Source organism: Grampus griseus (assembly GCF_964374135.1).
Source record: "Grampus griseus genome assembly, chromosome: 9".
Classification (NCBI taxonomy): Eukaryota; Metazoa; Chordata; class Mammalia; order Artiodactyla; family Delphinidae; genus Grampus; species Grampus griseus.
Window position 1 is genome coordinate 46,915,598 of NC_139003.1, and position 24,940 is coordinate 46,940,537.

Here is a 24,940-nt window from a genome sequence, read left to right on the forward strand (position 1 = left end):
CAAAGTAATAAAATATAGTAGCGGGTGGATAGATAGATAGATAGATAGATGGACAGATAGATAGGGATAGGGCATCTCTAAAATCTAGGAAATGCAGCCCATACCCCATAAAAGCTATTGGTTTTGAATCCCGTGTTCTTTGTAGAAGTCCCCCGGTCCTTAGTACTTTATGATAAAGAAGTTACATTTTCTTATGAAGATTCTTGCTAGAGATTCTGAATATGTTTCCAACCTCCATTTCTGTTTGGTTGCAGCTCTTGCCTTCCTAAAAATATATAAGCTATATTTTCAAAGACTAAGAGTACATGAGAGAGAGAATGTGAGTGTGTGTTTGTGAGTGTGTGTGTGTGTGTGTGTGGTGTATTTCCTGTATGAAACCATTATTTCAAAAAAACAGGAGCTACAGCTCTAGAGGCCATTTGGATCCAAAGCAAAATGTTGCCCTTGGATTGAGGTTGCCCTTGTTGCTAAGTTGTCTGGAAGGCCACTGATGTTTTAAGAGGTACCATCTCCAAAGGCTAATACCTCCATATGCTTTTGCTTTTAAAGGTTAAATTGCCCTTGGGTAGGGCTTAGTTTGCTGTGTTTAAAAGTTCATCTAGTCAGGAAATTGTAAATATAAAGTTACATTTCCCTGTCACTTATCATTCTGCAGCTCATTAAGTTTCAACTAATTGCATCTTCAGAATTCAGGATCTTAATGCTTCTCAGCTTCACCACCAGACTGAAATCTTAACACCCAGCTCGTCAAGAGTTTTATTTACTTATCCTAGGCTATCAAAAGCTCTTCTTTTAGAAATGGGCAATTCCTGGCTAATGGATGTGACTTAGAAGTTTGAAAGGTAAATTTTTCTAGTAAATCTAAGTCATTTTAGCAGTCATTTTAATTGCTTGTGGCATTTTCCTTCATAACATCTTCTGATGGCAAAATGTCAATGGTGATAGTGCCAGGAAACTAGATTTGATAAATGTCTAGCGTACCAATAAAAATTTAACACTTAATTGGGTCCGATTCAACTGCTAAGTTGGACTCTGAGCTTCCATCGGACCGTGATGGGAGAAGTCTAGCTTTGTTGACTATAATCTGATATGATCACTTTTCTTTCAAACCCTTTGAAGACCATAAAGAGAATGCCAGTACCATTCTGTGAAAAACTTCTGTGAGGAGGGAGTAGTTTTTAGGGAAGCATAACAGAAGAGAGGGAAGCTAATCCTGGGACATGTGTTTTATGTAATCATACTATCAATAAGCAATCATCACTTTGCAGGCAAATAAAAATAGTATGCATTTGAAAATCAGTTACACTGTCGAGTTCCTTGTGAATTACTTTTACCTATTTTAGTTATAATCCAAGTGCAAGAACAGCAGTAATTTTTTTTTTTTTTTTTTGCGGTACGCGGGCCTCTCACTGTTGTGGCCTCTCCCGTTGCGGAGCACAGGCTCCAGACGCACAGGCTCAGCGGCCATGGCCCACGGGCCCAGCCGCTCCGCGGCACATGGGATCCTCCCGGACCAGGGCACGAACCCGTGTCCCCTGTATCGGCAGGCGGACTCTCAACCACTGCGCCACCAGGGAAGCCCAGCAGTAATTTTTTTTAATGAGGCATGCTTCTCCTGGGCTTCTTTGATTTTTAAGCATTTCAATGAATAAAAGGAAAAAAGCATACCCATAAGTTATTAAACAGATTTTGATTTCACCCCAAATTGCCATGCTATTGACGCCTTTTCTTGTTTGTCCTTTAAGCTGATGTTGGGATGAAATACTCAAATGAGAACCAACATATATTTTTATTTACTCTTACTTATTTCTTTAAGCCATTTGATAATATATTCTGCTGTGTGAATTGGTTTATTTCAGATTGCTTTGCTTGTTGATGATGTGTTGTTTGAAGGTACCTCATGCTCAAAACATTAGAAGGTACGTTTGTGATTTATGGCAACATAAAAGTAGAATTTAATCTGGAGCCACCCAAATACAGCAGAGTGAGGGTGTTACAAGAAGAAAGATATTAAGTGGTGATACCATTTGTTATGTAGATTCCAGGGACCTAAAAATCAACAAGCTAAGAAACGCACATTTAAATCCAGTTGCTATGAAATCCAGCTGGTATGAAACACAGGCAATTACATCAGTTGACTTTACTTTGAAAAGATAAATACGGAAAGCGTGAGAAGAGTATTGCTTTCTGGAAACAATGAGGAATATCTCTTGTGCAATCATGTCACCACGCTGCAGTAGCTTCTCAGTCTTTATTTCTTGTGTCTTAGTATAACAGAAGATGCAAAACAATGCCAACATGTTCTAAAAGATTGGATTGTTGGAAACCAGTGGTCTTCAAAGTAGCGTGTGCCAACCACCGTCCCCTGGGGTGTGGGGGGAAAATAGTGTACATTAATATTTTATTTTTTAAAAAAAGGAAATTAAGAAATAAGCTTTACTCGTGTTTAATGGATAGATTGGCACTAGGGCGCTTATTTGCTCTCTACGATAGTCGCATCAGATGTGATAGAGCCAGGGTTTGGGTTTGGGTTTGGGTTTGGGTTTGGGTTTGGGTTTGGGTTTTCCTAATCACAGTCATCATCATCACCATCATCATTTAAGTCTGTTTGCCACAGGATCTGCCTCCAGGCCCAGGGGTCTTTGCACTGCAGTTTCCTCTGCTTCCATCTGAATGTGGATGACTTAATTCCGTGGCTTTTGGCCCTGGCCTTGTAGTCCAGTAAGGAGAGCAGCGTTCACATACTTCCCACTGCCTAAGGAAGCCACATTCACAACTCTCGGGCTCTTCCTAGGGGCTTTTCCCTACTGGATTTGCCTGGCCTGCACTGTAGAAGTCGTCTAACCCTGCGCCCCCCACCCCCCCCCCAGTGGGGCAGGCTGTGCTATCTACTTACTTGTTATGAGCGGCTCTCTAGTGTTGTCACTGGGTAACAGCACCCGGCACAGTGTCCTTGTGCCGAATGGCATGTGACTAAATGAAAGCCAGAAGAACCTTCAACCAAGCTTTCGAAAGAATCGCTCTGGGCAGGAGCCCTTGACCTCCTCCGTCTTGATTTTCCTCACCTGGTGCTCCTTTCACTGCACCTTCAAGTCTGTTTCTTCAGCCCCCTGACAGTCCCCCTATTTGCTACAGGGACGTGTACAATCCTTTTGAGACCATTTGACGTTCTCTAGGAAGAAAAGGGAAAGGGACGCTTTCCTTACCAAATAAGGGGGAGTTGTGTTTGGGGGAGGAAAAAAACCACCAAAAAAACCCTAATTGCAGAGTAATGAGGGGACCTTGGTGAATATCACTATTGAGAGTATGGGGCAGAGAATCTTGCAACCTGACTGATACCAGGTTTTCCCATGTAGATGAAAACATAAAGAGGCCAGAGCACCACTTAGACTTTTAAAAAAAACTTTTTGATAAAGAAAAGTAAGCTGTACAACCAGCCACTTGCTTGCTTTTGTGAGATCAGCCTGGCTGGAAGCTTTTCACTGACTCTGCTACTCACCTGGAGATTGATAACAACAGGTAGGAATTAGACTTGTAGAAGTGACCTGTCTGGCTCTTTGGATGAGGGCCTACTTACTGTCACTCTAGTCCTCTCCTAAGAGAAAGGCAAAGTAATCTTCATCCACAGAGAACTAGAAGTTTCCCAAGCTAGAAGGGAAGTGTATTATGGGAGAAGTGGGTCGCAAAGTGAGCTGCGCCTTGCTGCTTGGTGAGTGCTCTACGGCCTCTCTAAGGCCTCCCTTCCCACTGTTTATATTCCTTTGGGAGCTTCCAGGTTCCTCTAAATTAATGCTTTTTCCAGGTGGTTTAGCATTCCTCCTGCAACAAGACCACTCTGCTCTCAGCTGGCCCTCAGGATAACTTCAGCAGGGAGATCATTCCCTGTCTTGCCTGGGCACAATGGGTAGTAGGGCGGCAGTGACACTGTTTAGTGGCAGGGGCTCAGCTTTCAGATTTTGTTCACCCTCAAAATCCTTGGTGAATCCATTCAATTTTATGGCGACAACTATTGTTTTTTTGAACTTGAGTGATGTTGATAATGTTGGGGAACAGGGAGCTGGCAGGGGGACTTGATGGCAAGGGGTTTTCCTGTAGCTCCTACCTATTCCTGTTGTAATGATTGAGACTGTAGGAGCATCTTCCACTCCTCCATAGGAAATTCTTTCTGATTTCCTTAATCCAGCTTCATGAACTGCAGATCACTCCTCTAAGAGTGGCTGTCCTTGGAAGTTACTGCTGTCATCTGGCAGCTGTTGACAAAGGGACCAGTTTTCTTTGCAGGATATACCAAATCCAAGGTATATGGCTGCTGTCCAATAGAAATACAAGTCACATATAGAATGTTAAATTTTCTAGAAGGCACATTAAAAATATCAAAAGAAACGGATGAAATTAATTTAATAACATCTTTTCTTTAACCCAGTATATCCAATACGTTATCATACCAGCATTTAATCAATATTAAAAAATTATTGAGAGATTATACATTCTTTTCTTTGTATTAAGTCTTCACAATTCAATGTGTATCTTAGAGCACATCTCAGTTTGGACTAGCTACATTTCAAGAGCTCACTGGCCACGTGTGGCCAGTGGCTACTGTATTGATGAGTGTGAGTCAATTCCTATAGACTTAAATATTATAAATTATAGCAATTCTTGTTTGCTTTTTGGGGCTGTTTCTTGTTGGTTTGGTTTATGTGCAAATGTGTACTGATTAATTAAGTACATTTAATAATGTGGAAAGGTAAAGAAATTGGTTCCTCAGCCCACTTTTTTAGTAGAGTGATAACATTGGCAAGCATGGGGCAGTGTTTGGAGAGGACCCTTGGCATGACCTTGAAGCTGACATTCTGACAACCAGGGAGGACACTCCTCTCTGGAGAGACTTGTCTGGGGGAGAGGCAGGCCTGCTCCTGGAGCACTTTGAGTTCATTAAATCCAGTTACTGAGGATGGACAATAGGTGAGAGGTGATGGTTAGAGGTGAGGGGATCAGAAAAGGGCTATGAGAACAGACCCTGAAAAGAAGCAGAGCAAAGGACCCCCTAGAGTGGGCCCCCAGGACTCTTATATTCAAATGGGAGGAAAATATTATTCTGGGTCATTATTAAAAGTCATGTTAATTATGCTGTTCTAGGTAGTTAAAATCTTTTCAAAGTTCCCTGGGTTGGAGTGATGGCTCACTGGATTATTTTCAGGTTGGCTTTGCTTCTTGTTCCATTCTAAAAGCAACTAAATTATTTAGAGTTAAGTTGCAAGAAAGCAGGAATAATTTTCTTAGTGTAATCACTGGACACTCACTATTATTTGTGTAACCACTGGACACTCACTCAAACTCCCTGCCCCACTCTCATTTTTCTTTACTCATCTTGGCAAAACTGGCTGGTAGGGGAATGGCACGAACACGGGGGTGTTTATTCTAAGTCCATTTTCTCTCTTTCTTTGTCTTCCTTAAACTTGGAAGCAAAGTATGTCTCATTTGAAGAACGGCTTGGTTGCAGAAGTGACTACTGTTTCGTTCAATGCTGGCATTATTTTTCTACCACAGTCTCCTCCAGGCAGGCCCAGGGGACTCAGGCTTCCTGAGTGTTATAGCCCTATATCCCTGCAAAGTCACCAGGAAGAAGTAGGGCCAAAAGTGCGAGCGACGGGCAACTGGGGCCCAGGCGTTGTCCCTGGAAGAATAACAACTCTGCCTCCAGTGGGGAAAATTGCTAAACGTTATACTATATAGCTGAAATTGTTTTTCTTTTGCAGCTGAGCTTTTGAGAAACCCTTGGGGATTGCCCTGGGTTGAGTTGGATATTAATGAAATTAATTCTCTTCTATTTGGGAGAAAGTTACTGGCGGGTCATGCTAATTGCTCCAGGCAGAGAGAACTCCTGGCTATGTTGGAGTTTGTAATAGAAGAATGATAGGTAAGGCAGCCAGAAGAGGAAGTGTGGGGGGCTGCTTTGTAGGAGTTTCATTGATTTAGCATCTGTAGGGAAGGCTTCTTTTAAAAAAAATTTTTTTTTTTTTTTGATTAGCGAACAGGAGAACATTCAAAACTAAGACAGACAGCAGCCAACTGGGAATGCTGTGCAGCCTGGAATAGCTTAGGCTGTTTCCCCAAACAGGAAACCACAAAATGTTAGAGATTAAGGTCGCTGGATCATTGGGAAAAGAGCATAACTTTGTCTGCAAAGTATTATGATGGATTGTAAATGGGCCAAAATATAAGCATAAATCTTTCGTCTAAAAACGCAACAACAAAAATCCAGCCTTCTCACAAAAGCTCAGTTTGCTTTCCTGTTGTGCTGAGAGACCAAAGCCTCCTTCTGCGGCATCTCTGTAATTTTCCTAATAAGTAGGGGAGGTATCAGGGATTTAAAGAGAAATGCTTTGTGTTCTCCGTCAGCAGCACGTGTGTTTCAGTTTGGATTTTTAAAAAGGTAAAGTGGGCCTAATGTGATTTATTTTCAGGCTTATGCTTTAACACAGGCAACAATGAAAAGATAATAAAATGCACATTTATGTACATTTTTGCCCCAAACCCCTTCTTTCAAGTGTCCGCAGGCACCATCAGAAACACAGTTGTCTCTTTTCCCCTTTGAGTATCATCCCTTGTCCCCCAAACTTACTTGAAGTCAAAATCTGAGTTTAGAGGGTGTGGGATCTTCTTAGTTGAGTTGGCAGGTAAACTGGCTTGCAGCTATCTTTAGCGGACACAATTGGTTGCTTTATATCTGCCTGGAAAATATTTATCCTTCAGAAGCTTATACTGTGTAAAATAAGGGTTAATCATCATCTGATTCTTTTCACTAGGTCTTTCCTAGAGGGAGGTTTTCTTGCTGAGAGGGTGAAATCCATGAAAAAACTACTGATTTATGTACATCCAGAACCTGAAACGTTTATGGTTTGAAATGTTAAAATGATTTAGATTTTAGAAAGATTTAAGGGAAACTGACTTTTTTTAAGTCCTCTTTTTAAGGAAAACTTAGAGAACGAAAGAGTAAACTTGCTTTTCCTCTTTTGATTATACACTATATTGAAAAGTTAAAAAAATATCTGGAGTATAAGGAGGACAGGGTCACATCTGTTCATGTCTGTTCTCTTGGTGCCCATCCTTAGGCTCACCACGAAGATTTACTGTTGGATAAATAGAAATTTCACATGAGCAGATTAAACAAACAAATAAACACATTCCATGTATAAGTGAACAGGAACTCTTCTCTCCAGCTCAGACAAAAGGCCACTTCCTTTCCATTTCACATGGAAGTGAAACTTAGCTGAAGAAAATGAAATGAATGAGTAGAGTTGGATTGAGACCTATTGATCTTTCTTTCCTACCCGTGACAGAGACATAGATACAGAGGAATATGTTTCTCTTCTAAGAAGAACGATAGCATAAGCATTGAATAAATGACAGCTGCCCTTGCACCTCTGTTGGGGGTGAGGGAAGGACACTCAGGAAGGGGTAGGACTGTGTCTTAGGGAGATAACTATTACACAGCCTGCACTCATCGTGGCCGAGTGGAAATATAGGCCTGGCGTGGTCAGATGTCTGGGTATTTAAATGACAGCATCTAATTGCAAAAACAATAACAACACCATGTGGACCTAGATGAATATATCTGCAAGCTAAATGCAGCCAAGTGAAAACGTTTGCACACCACTATAGAAATTTATTTTTCAGATTATTCTTAATAAAGAGTAACAAAAACAGTAATAAAACCTTGCTCTTCAGCTTATAGGATATTTTTATAACTAGTATCCCATGTAGTCCTCCCAAGAACTCTAGGATATAGATATTCCACTTCACAGAGGAGAAAATTAAGGCTCAGAGTGAGTAGATGACAGCTCCAAGGCACTCAGTAGCACAGGCCTTGGGAGACTGAGCCAGGGCTGGAGCTCAAGACTTCTGTCTGCAAGTGTCATACGACTTTTATAAGCCCCTGCCATTTGTTTTATGAAATTGATGACCTAGTGCAGTTACGTTAGAACTCTTGCCATCCTAAGCGTTATTCTAACTCTTACCTCCAAAATCACAATTGAAATCCACAGGTAACATCTCATTTGGAAATTGTGGAGCTATTTGAATAGCTATGTTGAATTATTCAAATGCAATAATAATAATAGCTAGTGTTAACTGAACACTTACTATGTGCCTGGGACACAAAGAGCTTACATGCATTATGTTATGTAATTCTCTTATATATGTTTCTCTTCTATCCATTTTACAGATGAGGAAACTGACCTCTAGACAGGCTATGTAACTTAATCAAGATAATCCTGCTAGTAAGTGGCAGAGCTAGGTTCAAACCCAGCTACAGAGCCTGTGCTCTTAACTATAAACATGTATCCTTCATTCCAAAGAGTCATGCTTACATTTAAGTTTGCTCCTTGCATGTGTAATTACAAAGAATAAACCACCTGTTCAGTGTATTCTCTGGGCGGGGGAGCAGTGGAGGGAGCGGAATACACTGAGCAGTGTGGAAGAGATGTTAGAAGCACACACTTTGGACTCAGGCAGATCTGAACTTGAATCTCTGTTACCAGCTGGCTCACCTCCCTGCATCTCTGTCCCTTTGTTCCTAAAATGGCATAAATAACACTTGCCTTCTGGGGGTGTTGTAAAATCATGGATATAAAATGCTTAGCACAGTTCCTGCAACTTAATTAGAACAATGAGAGAGTTCTACTATTCCCAAATGTCCTTTTAAAAGCTATACTCTTAACCATACTTTTCTAGCATTTAGGTATGGGGAAATTCCTTGGGATGCTTCAAAATTACAAGTTCCTTTTAACGGGTAATTTATAGACTTATGGCTCTGAGTACCAAGAAAAGACTGCTGAGACACCATGCCCAATGTGTGTAAAATTAGTCATGAAAGGCATGCTATTTCATGCATTTGAGTACATAGAGTTCAGGTTTACCCTGGCTGGATTCCCTCCTACTGTTGGCCTTTGTCTAAAAGAGTGAGACTGACAACCAAGTATTTGACACAGAAAGACCATATGCATATTTTGGAGGTTTATTCTAGAAGAAGTTCTTTGTTGAGTCAGTCTTCCAAGTCATTATCACATTATCAACCTACTTGAAGAGGAGGACCATATTTACCTAACTCCCCCAATTTGTATCCAGTGCTGTGCTTAGAACCCTGTTCATATTTTCTCATTAATTCTCACTACAGTGAGATGTAGGTCTTACATCTACATGTTCAGGAAAGGCAACCACAACTCATGGAGGTTAAACCACATGTCCAAGAATTCCCAGTTACTGCATGCTGGGGCATGTGAGGCACTGGTCCAATGGTGTATGAGTTTGGATTTCATGCTTTTAGCAACAGCAGCAACTGTGGTTACTTGAAGCATGAAAGGAACTGGTCAGAAGACAGGATAGGTCACAGAATTCATGGACAAACTGAAGAACTAGAGTGAGGAAAGATAGGGACCAGGGAAAACTCTGGGGATCCAAGTAGCAAAACTAATGGGCAGACTCATCAGGGAACCCTGTGTCATTCTGTCCACAATCCAAATTCTAGGGAGAGAGCATTTGAGTGCCCTAGCTTAGGTCACATGCTCATCCCTTGCATAGAGGAGGAAGAACACTGATCGCCAGCCTCCGCTAGGGCTGTATCCATTGAGGGAATGGGAATACAGTTACCAGGGGAAGGGGGAGTGGACCTGGGCCAAACAAAAGGGCAATCACTATACAGCATTACAGAAAGCCTTTAAAGAGCACAATTGCCTGTACTCTACAAGTTTCCATATGTCTTATGGGGTGTCAGGCACCGTGCAAGGGCTGCAGGTGGAGTGAGGGCTAAGAGATCTCTCTTCTTCAGGAGTTGATGCTGTTCCACAGCTGCTTAATGAGGGCCAGTCCCTATAACAGAAGTCAGGCATCTGTTGCCAGCTGAGTAATGTCCTTGCACAAATCCTGGTCCATAGAGCCAAAGTGAGGAATGAGAGATGTCTCCAGAGTTGGACAAACAGATGAGATTGTTTCTGAACCGGAGATGTGAACTATGTCTCCTTCTCCACCAACTCTCTGTTTCCTAAGGCTTGGAGTAGCACTTAAACATGTAGCTGTGGGGAGTCAGTAAATGCTTGCTGTTTGCAGGAATTTAGCTCCTTTCTTAAGGCGTTTTAGGAAGAAGTTTGGAAGTGTGCGATCTAGGATGCATTCTGACACCTCCCTGTGTCACGATTTCCTTTACAGTAAAGTGGAGGCGGGCCCTGTAATACGTCTCATCCCCACCCTGTGAAGCTGGTTGTGAATAAAGCTATGTGTACATGAAAACACTTTGGAAAGTAAAGAACATTTAAAAAATGATTTTCTCGTCTCTTCCTTTTGAAAAGAAAAAGAGAGAGGGATGCTTGTAATCCAAATCGCCTAGTGCCATCTCTTGTAAATGCTTGAATTCTGGAATGAGTTTTTAAGATCATCTATGATTGAACTAAAGTTATGCTATTTACCTAGTTGTCATGAAAAAAAACTGAGAGCTGGTAATACTTGAGTTAGCACAAATTATTCCCCAATAAAAACCCATCTTTTGCCAAATTGAGGTGTCCAACCTCTTAGTGTTATTGTTCTTTTTATTATTTTTTCGTTTTGGAAGCATCCCAACATACCCCCAAAACTTAGAAAATAGCCAAGTTAAAACAAATCGCCCATATTTTGACTACCTTAACTGCTAGTATTTTGATGTATTCTTTTCCCAAGTTTGAAGCATCCTTTTAAAATATAGTAATTATAGAGCATGAACAGTGGGATCATAGTTTTTCATTGATTTTTTTAATAAGTATTTTTCCATGTCTTCGCATCACCATCAGTTTCAACAAACTAACCAGTCAGACCTCTAAGTAGTAAAAGAAAAGAAAATTCTCTAAAAAGAGTGCCTCTGCTCTTTAACTGAGGCCTCACAGCTGGCCAGAAAGGAAAGTGAGGACACTGGTTGTTCAGGGGTGTTCAGGGGTGCTGCCTGCTGTGTCCCTGGAAACCTGCTCCAACCAGCGCTTTCCCTGCCCCTTGTTTTGTTAGAGTCACTCCTGACAAGGGAAGCGTAGCTAAAAGCTGCATTCATTTCTGTCTCCACCTCTCTGTCTTTACACCCTGTTGCTTAAAATACCAGCAAGCCTCAGGGGAAGGTTTGCCCCAGACTGTCCCAGTTTTAGCCTGCAAGCCCTGCATCCTGGGAAACTCCTCCGTCCAGGGCAAACCGGGACAGATCACCCCACCAGGAAGAAGTGGGCGAATGTGTGCAGATCCTTCGTAAGTGGCCAACCCGTTGCGGTTTAAGCCTTGTCCTGGAACTTCTCTGTCACTCAGGATGTGGGTGGCCAACACGTGCCCTCCGGCTTCAGGACCACCCAGCCCTGTGCTACACCCACCTGGCTTCTCAGCTCACTGTCACCGGATCCTGGGATATCTCACCCACTCACCCAGCCCTGGAGGCACCCAACTGGGATATTCCTGTGGGGGCTGAAGAGAGTAAATGTGACATTTAGATAAAAATAGAAGCTCTGGAATTCTTATATTTAAGGCAGCCTTAAATGCCAGCTCTGAAATCACTTCGCTTGATCATTAACCTGATTTCTTTTTTTGTTGCATTTGACTTACGTGCCCTTTAGTAGTTAAAACTGTTTTCCTTGCTTTGCAAAGGAAGGATTTCCATTCGCCCCCAAAAGTAGGCTTTCTGCACATCACATGCACAAAGTTACGCAGTCCAGCCCTTCACTGCCTCATTCTGGAGTGTTAGTATTCTTGTTTATGATGTCTTGAAAAACAAGGGAAATGGCTCAGGGATGGGCTTCGTTTCAATTCGTTTCAACAAACGTGTACCCTAATGCTGTACATATCAGCCTGTTTTTGCTGTAACCTGTGGAGTTTGCTATCATCCCTCAAAGATGAAAATTCAAACCAGTTTCAGAATATCCTGATGACACTCAGAAAGATGCAAGCTTCATAGGGTAGCCACAAGGAAGAAAGATGGCTACATACACTTGTGTGTTTGCTAGTTAATCAGCATCTTTTCACTGAATTCTAGAAGAATTACTTTATAGATGATTATCTTCGTTAATCAGCTATAATCAGGCCTTCCTAGGATGGTGAAGTATTTAAGCCTTGTTTCCTGATACAGATCATGTGTAATTGTTTCCATACTGTTGGCAAAACAGCTGTAGGAGTTTTGCATGGGCCATAAGTATTCAAGGTCTTTGAGGCAATTTCTTTGTATAAACAATGCAAACTTTTATTGCTATAGTTGAGTTTTTTTTTAAAGGCTTTAAATCCATCAGGATTTTCTGTAAGGGGGGGTTCTTCATAGGAGAGTGGATGTGGTGATGAGGACTGAGTAACATGAAAGACCCTGTGTTCCTATAGGTGAGGCCCAGGGCTCTTTCATCTTAGGCTGAATCCTGGCCCACTGCTGCTTGAGGATTTGGAGTGTGTAAAAGTCCTGAGCTTTTTAATTATGTATAAGCCTTTTAAGAAGCCTGTACCAGGAGGGCAGAGATGGAAACATGCAGTGAAACATTTTATATCCAGTTTGAGGATTCAACCGAAGGTCTTCACTTGAGTCAAACCAGAGCTTCCAAATAGATCAAAGGTAGCATGGAGTTGAAGAAAATCTCTTTGTTGGTGGTGGAATGACAATACCTTATGAGAATCAACAAGTGTGAAAAATAGCCTAAGGAGAGTAGAAAACAAAGGGGAAAATTACTCAGATTTCCACCACCAAAATTAATCAACTCTATTCCTTTTTTTTAAAGTTTCATTCCATATATGTAAATAAGTATGTCAATTTTATATATCATAATTGGGATATATATTTGGCATTCAGCTTTCATACTTAACATTATGTGATAAGCATTTTCCACATTGCTTCGTGGTTTAGTCCAACAGTTTATTTATTTTTACAAGAAAAAAAAATTTTTTTATTTACAGAGAATAAATGAACCACAACTATTTTGTGAGAAAGCTGATGATGAACAATTTTTTTAAAAAATCAGAATTCTTCTTGTGGCATTATCATCCACTGAGTTTGCACTTATACTATAAACAGATATAAGATGGACATAGTATATGAGGCAATAATTTTCAGACTTTATCAACAGGCAGTAAAGAGCACGGATCCAAAGAGCAGGGCAGTGAGCCCCATAATGTGCACTTCTGGAATGAAAAATGGGATGAGGAACACAAGCTTAAGATAGCCATCTCCTGAGTTCAGGAGAAAGAGGCTGGACTTAAGGAGAATGAGGTGACAACTTTGTAGTCCACCAGTTTAAACGGCTTTGCAATATCTCATAGAATTTCTGTACCGTGGTTATTTAACCACTCACTAATATGGAACTTTTAGACTGTGTTCAAATTTGTCATTATAAAGTTTCAGTGAATATTGTTACATATATATATTTTTTATTTCTTTGGGCTCATTTTCATAGAGTTTATTCCACAAACTGGGATTACGGGGACAAAGTCTCAACATTATAAAGTCTTTGCATTAAAAAGTGATGGTTGCCTTCCTGAAGAATAATGCCATTCACACTGTCCCCAGTAGCTTCACAACTTCAGCAGCATTGGGTATTATCTGAATATCTTGAAAGCTGTTTGGGAAGAAAAGACCAGAGTTGCCTCAGAGTTTCTCCTATAGTACCCATCAACTTGGCTAAAAAAAAATGTATCTTAGGCATTTTGAAGGACATTCCTCATTTTTGACAAGTGGCTATCCTATTTAAGAAAAGAGGTCTTTGGAAGTGGCATAGCAGACATGTTTGCCTCCAACAAATAACAAATTTGAGGCACCTGCATCTGTCTGCCTCAAAAAATTGTAGTTGTCACTGAAATGTAGGAGGGGAAAGCAACACGGATTACCAGCAGCCACGAGGGAATGCCCAGCTTGCCAGCTGCTGCAGGGCCTGAAAAGTGAAAATAATCAAATGCAGGCTTCATGACAATCCCAGTGTGTACCATTCCTTAGTTCCACTGAACTGTAACCACAGTCTTCTTCCTTAACATAGCCATACATCCAAGTAAAACCTATATTGCTGGGTAATACAGCACAAATGCTTTTGCAACAAGAGAGATGTTTGCAGATTCCTATGAAGAATCATACTTTTGGAAGAATGCAGTGGTTGAGACAAGGCTTGAGTTTATTTCAGGTTGTTGGTGTATGTAGCCAACTGGAAGAAAGTGACCCTCCTGAGTTCCTGGGTTGGCGTCTCTGAGCAGCGCCCCAGAGCGGCTAACATTCCCTTTTGTCTCTTGTGTGCACTATCTGTACCTAGATACATTGACTGGCTTCCCCTGCTGAATCCTGCATTTGCTCACGGCTCAATTTCGTTTCAGGTTCTAATCTACAATGGCCAACTGGACATCATCGTGGCAGCTCCCCTGACAGAGCGCTCCTTGATGGCCATGAACTGGAAAGGATCCCAGGATTATAAGAAGGCAGAAAGAAAAGTTTGGAAGGTCCTTAAATCTGATCCTGAAGTGGCTGGTTATGTACGGCAAGTGGATAGCTTCTATCAGGTATGAAAATGCTTCCCGGCATGCAGGTTTTGAGAATGGGATGATGAGATTGAAACGAAAGCCCGAATACCCATAAGACATGGTCAGCCTTAAGCAAAGTCATACAACAACCAAAAGGTGTCTTCTGTTGCCCTCCTTTCCACAGGGAAGGGTGGTCTGAGTTCATATTAATATACAAATACTCAATGTTTAAGACAAAAGTTGACAGACAATAGTGTAGGTATTATTTAAGAGATAAGGTGACAATTAAAAAGATTAAAAAAAGGATAATACTCAACCCCAAAAGGTAAATCATTAATGAGAGAATTAGTCTATTTGGGGAACAAAAGAGAGCGTGAACAAATTACATGAGGAAGGTTCAATGTAATCTCCTCTGGCAAACCTATGATCACATTCACGTATTACACGTGGAACCCCAGGACAAAATCTATCTGATGCCCTAGTGTGACCTCTCCTTTAGGGGTCAGATGTTACTCTGGCCAACCCTGTCCACTGCTCCTCCAGTTTGCAGGTCTCAGCTCCTCGAAGATGAATAGGTCTTCCTTAATGTTTACGCAATGATTACACTGTTTACCTCCAGAAAGTTTCTGGAGAAATTAAGAAAGCCCCTTAGTTTTGCTTAGTTAGTCTCAAGAGGAAAAACGTATTCTTCTAGACTTGATTTTATTCCCCAATTTTTTATGTGAGGTAACACTGGGACCTCAATTCTGTACCTCCAAGTATTTGGAAGAATAGCTTTCTAATGCTTGAGTTTTCCTTTAGGCAAATCCATGCTCCAAACAGAAATTAATCATAGGAATACTACTTCAAAAGAACTTTGCTTTGGAACTGTAAATGAGAGATCACAAAGTATTTTATCAGGGGTCACTGGGTTATCACCTGAATTACTCATTTATGTTTAAAAAAATGATAGATCCAGCAGAAATTACGGGTATTCTAATGTGAAAAGGTAGCCTTCCTACCCTACCCCGGTCATTCTAACCATTAAATAACGTGAAATTTAACAGAAATTTAAATATTACACAAAATGTTAACTACCTTGGACAATGGAAACAGTTGAGAGACATATTTCTGGGCTCAAGTGAAGGTAAACTTTGAAAAGTTATAACGTTACAGTTTCTAAATCGAGATAAATTATACCAAAGAATTAACTACTGGTGGAATGGCAAACTAAATGTCTCAGAGAAGGAACAGTTCTGGCAGTATATATATGAAATCTGAAAATGGGACAGGGAAGGACAGAAAGAAGTGTCTGTTTACATGCAGAGAGATCTCAAGAGAGGATGGGAAGTGCCTTGTCAGCCCCATCTGCTTCTGTAAACTTGAGCGATCTTGAATCTGGTATTGAGTTGCGGACCACAATAAATAGTTAACTCTGAAGACAGATTCCAAAATATTGAAATTCCTGGACAAGTGGAGGCTCTTCAGTTGCAGAAAATAATCTGGACTTAATTTTGTTGTTTATTTGTCTCCTTTTAAGTAACACAAGTTATATAGCAATTCAAATATTTTTAAAAAAGAAAAAGTTCAACAATTTCAACATCTGAAATTGCATTTTAATTGATTCATATGTTCACAGGTACAGGTTTTTGCATAATTTTAACAGTGTAATATAAGGTTGATTCTACTTTGTTACTTACTGAGTTATAACATAATATGGAAAAGTGAACAAGTCACAAATATACAGGTAAATGAATTTTCACAAAGTGAACATACCCCTGTGACTATTACCTAAATAAAGAAAGAGAATAGAACCAGTGCCCCTCCCCCCCCGCCCCATAGTCACTACTCCCCTCCTCCCTGAAGTAACCACTGTCCTGACTTCTAATAGCCTAGATTACTTTTGCAAGTTTTTGAATTTTTATAAATGGACATATTCAGTATGTACTCTTTCCTGTGTGGTGTGTTTGCTCAGCTTTGTGTTCATGAGATTTATTTCTTCTCTTTTTATATGGTAGTTGGGTACTTTTTCCTGATATGCTTAGAAATTTTCAGTTGAATGTCAGACATTAAACAGGTAAAATTATGGAGATAGTTTGAGTTTCTGGCTGATGATATTTATCTTCAAAGAGATTTTGCTTTGCTTCTGTCAGGCAATTAGAATAGAGGCAAGCACCTTTATCAAGTCTGGAATTGAGTGACTTTAAATCTGTACTTTTTGTCTCCCAAAGCTCCATTCAAGTTTCCAGTCTCTTAACTACCACTTTGTGCTTGGTTTTGTAGCCTCTTGGCCGCTGAATCAACTATTGCTTTGGTGTGGACAGGGTCAGAGAATGCCACACTCAGTTTGTTGCCCTCCCTTCAGTTTGCAAGCCTGGCCCCTTGTAGTGGGCAGAATAATGGGCCCCCAAAGAGACCTTCCCCCTAATCTCTGGAACCTGTCAATATGTTGTATCGTATGGAAAGAAGGAATCAAGGCTACATATGGAAATAAGGTTGTTAATCATCTGACCTAGAGATGGGGACATTATTCTGGATTATCCAGATGGGCCAGTGTAATCACAAAGATCCTTATGAGTGAATGAGGGAAGCAGGTGAGTGAGAGTCAGAGAGGGTTTCAAAGATGCTCTGTTGCTGGCTTTGAAGACAGAGGAAGGACCATGAGCTAAGGAGTGCAGGCAGCCTCTAGAAATTAGGAATCACAAAGAAACAGATTCTCCCCTAGAGCCTCCAGAAGGAATGGAACTTTGCCAACATCTTAGTTAGCTTAGCCAGCATCTTTAGTCCAGTGGGACCATTTCTGACTTCTGACCTCCAGAATTATAAAATAAGAAATTATTGTTGTTTTAAAACACTTACATTTGTGGTGGTTTGTTATAGCAACAATAGGAAACTAATACACCCCTTATATCCTGGCTGCCTTGGGTGAGCCTCAGGATTTTCAGGTGGGTGTGTTCTGTATTTTGTCCAGCTTTTCTAGTTTTTCTTAGTAGGAGGATTGAGAGCAACAAGTGTCTCTGCCAGTACAGAACTAATATCATGTGTGTCAGTAGTCCTACTGATCTACATAAGCTATGCAAATAAATCAGGCAAAAGATAGATTATGATTTTTTGTGTGCAAAATAAATGAAGGAGAAGAGGCAAATAAAAGATCAGAGTTATAAGGGATGGGCTCACCTACCTATATTTAAGTTCAATGATGATAAAGATAGCTTTCGTTTGTTGAACACTAAATATGTGCCGGCTGTTATAATAGGTACTTCATGGATATTAGAATAACCTCTGAAAATTATATAATATAATTTCCATTTTACTTACATATGAGGAAACAGACTCTGAGAAGGTAAACAGTTAATCCAGAATCATCCAATGACAGCATTGGGATTCAAACTTTATTCAGTTTGTTCCCAGAGCCTGTGTGCCTATGTCTGTCAGATTGCCTCTGATACTTAATTGCCAGTAAGGTGGAGAATGTTAACTAAATAGAAGAGAAGAGGAGCACTCAGGAAAAAAACTTATTTATTTAATCTTTTCACATGTTTGAAAGACATTTGTTAGGCGTTCCTTAGGGGCAGTATAAAAAAAAGATATTTATCGGGCTTCCCTGGTGGCGCAGTGGTTGGGAGTCCGCCTGCCGATGCGGGAGACGCGGGTTCGTGCCCCCGTCCGGGAGGATGCCACGTGCCGTGGAGCAGCTGGGCCCGTGAGCTATGGCCGCTGAGCCTGCGCGTCCGGAGCCTGTGCTCCGCAGCGAGAGAGGCCACGGCAGTGAGAGGCCCGCGTACCGCAAAAAAAAAAAAAAAAGATATTTATCAATACTCATGAGGTTCTAAACTTACCTCCCATGATTAGAATACAGTAATGCTTTCCCTGTGGCTAGAAATGAAGAAATATTAGCTTAATAATGAAATGCCCACATTCTTTTATTTCTGATTGCATCCTCCCATTCACTGACTGGATGGTCTGGCTGCTATAAGATCAGCAGACTGAATATGATAATAAAGTCTACTCTATCAAGGAGATTTTACTCAAAGGAGGGAAGAAATAAAGGCAGAAAATAAGCAAATATAGACATTCACAAATCAGATAATGCCAGAAAATAAAACTGGATGATGTGAAAGAGCTGGTACAGGGACTACTTTGGATGGTGGGTCCCAGAAGCCTCACTGAAGAGGTGAGACAGTAGGACATGAAGCAGCCTCCATGTGCAGATGTGGGCCAGCGTTTCCATGCAGAGAATGTCTAAATGTGCCAAGGGGCAGAAATAAGCTGGATGTGCCTGAGGAAAGGAAGGAGGGCCAGTGGATCTGAGGGAGGAATAGGGAAAGAGGGGAAGCAAAGATGGAGGATTGGCTGTGGCCATATCATACGGGACCTGGTGGGTCAGGGTAGAGTTTGTACTCAGAAAGTTAATCACATCCCATAGACAGAGCTCTAAACTTCTTGCTCTGGTTTGAGATCCCTTCCAGTGCAACTTCTGAGTATATTCATGCTATCCTCTTTGGTATCATGACCCTCTACACACACACTCTTAATTGAGTTCTTTTTTCCCACAAGGAAAAATTTGCTTGTAGACATCTTTCTGTTGGAGAGATTTTTTTTACCTCAACTGCTGACTAGTTTAGGAATGATCATTGTTACTGAATAAAACTGTATACAGTATTAGGTTATATGGATATGTGTTTGTATATGTGTGTTATACATGTGTATACCTATAAAATATGTAGAGACTGTGTAACAGAGTGGTTAGAGACCACTATAGAGTGGCCTCTAATACTATAATAGACCATGATAGTGGTCTCAGTACTATAGTAGAGTATTACAGTGGTCTCAATACTATAATAGAGTGTTCTAGTGGCCTCCAATACTATAATAGAGTGTTACAGTGGCCTCCAATAGTATGGTACATTGTTACAGGGGCCTCCAACATTATACTACAGTGTTCCAGTGGCCTCCAATACTATAATAGAGTGTTCCAGTGTCCTCAGGACTGTAATAGAGTATTTGAGTCAGGAAGACCATGGTTTGCCTCCTTAATCTTCTACTTAATAGCTATGTGACCTTGGGCAAGTTTTTCACCTCTCTATACCATGACTTCATCTCCTATAAAATAGGGGTAGTAATAATATCTACCTGTATGGACTGAATTGTGTCTCCCTAACTTAGGATGTTGAAGACCTAACTTAGGATGTGTCTGTATTTGGAGATATGGCCTCTAAGGAGGTAATTAAGGTTAAATGAGGTCATAAGGGCAGGGCCCTGATTCTATGGGATTAAGAAGAGACGGCAGAGAGATCGCTTGCCCTCTCTCTGTCTCGGCCATGTGAGGACACAGCAAGAAGGCAGCCATCTGCAAGCCAGGAAGAGAGCTCTCGTCAGAAACCCAGTCAGCTAGCACCTTGATCTTGGACTTCCCAGTTGCCAAAAACGTGAGAAATTTCTGTTCTTTAAGCCACTCAGTCTAGAGTATCCTCATAGGATTATTGAGGGGATTCAATAAGCTAATTAGCTTAGAGCAGTCCCTGACTCATAGGAAACATTTGCTATTATTTTTGTTACCATGGATCACTTATAAGAATATACACAAAAGAAAGGAAAATTATAAATGGTAAAAATCAAGATCAGGGAAAATGTTTGATTTTCCCTTAGAGGAAAGTTGGAGTATTAGTATTCAGACCATTAAGGGCAAACACGCATGCCGAGCTGCCAGGGAGCGATGGGCACATCCTTAACCCCCTGTCCGCCGCTCTGCTTTATGATGAGAATCCCACCAGTCGCATTCAGCCTATCCTCCAGATCCTTTGACGGCTGCCTCAGCCACCTGTTAGTCTATGTCCCATGGACCTTCCTTGTGAAACGCTCCAGTGCTTGGCATCACACGTGTCCTGCTCGGTGCTGGGCACGGAACACCCAGCTTGGGAGGCAAGATTGGGGCTGCAGGGCAGCCTGGGCCGTAGAGGTGGGACAAGGGACTGACCACCACTCAGAAGCTTGTGGCAAATGTCACACTGAGCCCGCTGACTCTTGTGGTGAATGCAAAACACATTGAGAGATGAAATGGCACTCCTGTGGCTGCCAAAAACCGGCTAACAAAAGAAGCGAGGCCCACATGTGTTTGTGATAGAAGTGTTTTACCACACAGCAGCGAGGGATCTGCATTTTATGTAGGTGATTTTACAGTGCTGGCGGCGCTCCTTCCCCTAATGCCTCAGCGTAGGATTGGGGGTGGTGTGTGGAGATTGGGGGGAGGGGCAGAGATGAAGGAGGGAAAGGAGCTCTGGTGTTCACAAAGGCATTCTCTGTGGATTAAGGATACTGTTCAGATGTCAGGCATCTGATAATGAAAGAAACGGGCCTCAACCATGGACTTGGCTTTTTAGCATTTGACACACAAAACAGAAGCATGTGTATGTGTCTGCCAAAAAAGAAAACTCACTCTCTGCCAAACTCCACAGCTCTTAATTTAAAAATCGAAACCAAAGTAGACTTGTCTCCGGATGGTTCCCTGAAATGTCCACTTAAAGGAATGACAGCTCTCCCGGGGGAGTGTCAAGGTACGGAGATGGGCAGCCATTTCTCCATCAGGGGAGGCCCAGGAAAACCAACCAGCTCCGTCAAGCCTTTGGAGATCAGATGAAGAATGAGTGCTCTTTGTTGCCCCTTGTTGGCCTGGCCTCCACAATCTGTGCCATTCTAAGACTTGCACCCTCCCTTGTTATATCATCTGGGAAGTCATGGGCTTTTCTGAGCTTCAGTTTGTTCATCTGTAAAATACTAGGTTTGAACTGAGTTATCACTAAGATATCTTCAAAGAAAGATCTGAAATATATTTTTCATTAATGTCCGGAGGGGCTCAGTTTGCAAGCAACATAGAATAGATAGTTGCCGTCAGAGTGTGATGTGTGTGTTTGTATGACTCAGTAGTGTTGCAGTATAGAACAAAGGTCTAATCCTCTCTCTCCCGCTAGCTGGTGGCAACCCATGTGCATCACTGTCGAGGCCACCCTGCTGCTCCTTTTGGGGTCTTTCTCTGCCTTTCTCCAAATGTCACAGTTGCTGTTCATGATCTGTTTTGATGTTGCCACTGCTTTTGAAATGCAGGACATTTTGTTCTTACATCACTGAATTGTCATTTCAACCCCAAAGACTTTTTGATGCCACATTTAATATAAAATTTAATCAGAGTATAAAATTTTAATCAGAATAATAACACTGATGAATTTCTTTAAAAACATCTTTCTAGAAAAAAGCTTCATGAAGCTAAATTTTCTGAAAACATTTTTTCTATCTTGATTTCAATGAAAATATTCTAACGGAGATTACTTATTTTCCATGTAAACATTAAAAGGAAGACTTGAGTCCCTGGTCAATTTTCATTCCTATGCAATCATACTGGGTGTAGCTTCTTCTACCATGAGTTTTGCATCGTTTCCAACAACTCTCTTTTCCTGATTGCAGTTTGAGTCATCATTAATTTTATTTTATGTTTTCATTATCAATATCAGCTTAGGTTATTCAATAATTACAGGATGGATTATCTCCATATTCTAGGTAGCATTTTCCAGTTGAAACAAATTTTAAATCTCATTTTCCAGGTGGGGAAACTGAAGCCCAGAGGTTAAGTGACTGTTCCAAAGTGTCCTACCCATTTTATGTCTGAGCTGAGATTAGATTCTAGGCCCCCTGTCTTCCAGCCCAGAGGTTTTCTACTTCACAAGGGCACCCACGTCTGGAATGATGGATTGGCAGTAGTAGACTAGTACAGTTAAAATTGGAACCTGCATACATATCTGCCATAATTAAGGCAGGCCTGAGAAATAATGTATTTTACTTCCAGTGTTAGCTGTTCAGTTACATGCATGTGCCCTCCTATAGTCAGACAGAGTATTGGGATTTTTAAAAAGGTGCTAGAGCTCAATAAGTGGTGAGGCAAGGGTCATGCAGTGTTAAGAAAGGTTATAGCTTTACCTGGGAATTTCTAATGTTAGTAAAAGAACAGATGCTGAAATTGGCTAAAATGAACAGAGGAAACTGGTGGGCAGAGCCTCAGAATGAGAGCGTACAGGGCAGGGTACAGGCAGAGCACACAGTCTGGTTTCTAATCTGGAGCGTAAAGGATGAAAGCTGGGAGAGAAACTGGAAAGAGATCATGGGACCTTGATGGTAGGCAAAGGGGTGAGTGTTCCATTGTTTAAGTAGTGGGGGGCCACTGAAAGGTTATTTTTTTCCAATTTTTTAAATTGTGATAAAATATACATAACAAAATTTGCCATCTTAACCATTTTAAAGTATACAGTTGAGTGGTATTAATGCATTCATAATGTTGTGCACCATCCATCTCCACAGTTTTTGTTTTTGTTTTTGTTTTTTTGGCCATGGCTCATGGGCCCAGCCGCTCTGCGGCATGTGGGATCTTCCCGGACCGGGGCACGAACCCGCGTCCCCTGCATCTGCAGGCGGACTCTCAACCACTGTGCCACCAGGGAAGCCCTCCACAGTTCTTTTCCTCTTGTAAAGCTGAAACTCTGTAACTAAACACCAGCTCCCCATTACCCCTTCCCCAGAGCCTGGCAACCACCATTCTACCCCGTCTCTATGAATCTGACGACTCTAAGTATCTCATATAAGTGGAAGCATACAGTGTTTGTCGCTGTGGAAGATGTTTAAACACATTTTCAAAGCTTTGGAAAGTTTAAAATGGCAGCAATAGGATGAATTCAGGCTAGATAGAGGTCAGAGAAGGAGGATCCCCAGGAAATAGGGAGTCATGTTAGGAGCTGTATTGGAAGAAGGTTCTCCATCTACTTCCTGAGACCACCTTCTTGATACTTGATTCTGAGGTCCTGAAATAGAGGAGACAAGCTTTGTAATGTCTAAGCTGTGAGGACTGATCCCTGTTTGAGACATGGTGTTTCCTGTGTAGTTAAACCAGCTTGAAAGCTAGGTATCCACAGGGAGCACCTGGCATGCTGGTGTCATCCTGGTGCCCTCCTCAGGCAGCCACAGTGAGTCCCCCAGCCCCCAAAAGCACAAGCCCTGAGCCATGACTTATACTTTGACCTTGACCCAGGTTTGGCTTATGGAGTCCTCAGGACTGTGTTCTACCAAACTCTTCTCAGGGGCTTCTCCCTGAGTTTCCAACAGGAATCAGACCTTCTGTTAGGGGTTACATACAGAGAAACCAAGGGAAGGAGCCCACCACCCTCGAAGCTTGACTGTTTTGGAGAGTCGTGACCAATGGGAGGCGGTCTGGGGTAATGAGAGGAAGGTGGACTGTGGAGTTAGACCAACCTATGTGAATTTCAGTTTTTGCCACTTACCGGCTGTGGGCTGGTCGCTGGTGCATAGGGGTGTCAGGAAGGCCAAAGGAGACCTTAAGGATGGCTATCAATCCTTCAGCATTTGCAAGCCCTCAGGCCAGTGGTCTGCCACACACTTTCTTATCCACAACTTTATGGAATACTCATAGCTCCCCTGTAAATTATGGGATTGTATTTACTAATTTATAAATGTAGAAACAGAAGTTTCACCTGGAAAACTTGATTAAGGCTTCAAATAGTAATAGTATGTGAGATTTGACAGCCCACATCTTGCTCTTTCCCCGGCACTGCTGTGCTTTAAGTACCTGTGGGGGCCATGGAGCGGCAAGGTTGGAAGATTCTGGTTGGCCACCGGACCAAGGCTACAAGTCTGCCCTTGGTGGTGGTGGTGACAGAGGTGGGTAGAGTGTGGGTGGTGGCCACTGTGTTTGGCAGTACATCCAGTCCACATAGAAGAGGCTGTTTTCGGGCTTCCCTGGTGGCTCAGTGGTTGAGATTCCGCCTGCCGATGCAGGGGACACGGGTTCGTGCCCCGGTCTGGGAAGATCCCACATGCCGCGGAGCGGCTGGGCCTGTGAGCCATGGCCGCTGAGCCTGCGCGTCCGGAGCCTGTGCTCCGCAACGGGAGAGGCCACAACAGTGAGAGGCCCGCGTAGCGCAAAAAAAAAAAAGAGGCTGTTTTCTAAAGAAAAGCAGAGTGCTTACAGGGAGTAGGAGGATGGGGATAAGCCCGACATGCAGACAGAAAACAATTAACAACTACGGCTTCTTAATTGTGCTTTTCTAAAATTAACATCAACCATTTTGTTTCTTTGACTACACACAACTGAAAAAGGGAGAAAAGAATAACCACAGTCCTTCGAGTGGAAGGGAAGGTCAGGCTAGGATTTCATGATGTCCACAGATAATGCAGAGAGAATGACCGAGCTGGCCACCTGCCTCTCTTGAACTTTCTGATAATTCTTTTTTTCTTTTAATTTAGAATTTTAAACATCTTAGGGAGCATTAGAAACTATTTCTGAAGAAACCAACAGTTCTAGAAAGGTCTTCAGCAAGTCCTTGTTTGCACTGACAAAATCAGAGTAAGCAAAGAGCAATAAATGTAACTATTGCATTCAACTAATTGATAGGGCATGAGAAATTAAAACAGTATTTAATGGAGGAAA

At 41.7% G+C, this 24,940-nt stretch overlaps 1 protein-coding gene across 1 annotated transcript in view; it reads left to right on the forward strand.

Annotated features, from left to right (window-relative positions):
- The window catches only part of CPVL (carboxypeptidase vitellogenic like), a gene marked incomplete at both ends in the record, with an annotated part of 101,124 nt that overhangs the window by 61,018 nt on the left and 15,166 nt on the right, over positions 1 to 24,940 (forward strand). Inside the window, one exon of the mRNA XM_082662485.1 lies at positions 14,332 to 14,514. Coding sequence (XP_082518611.1) covers positions 14,332 to 14,514 — 183 coding nt within the window. The remainder of the gene's footprint in view (positions 1 to 14,331; positions 14,515 to 24,940) is intronic.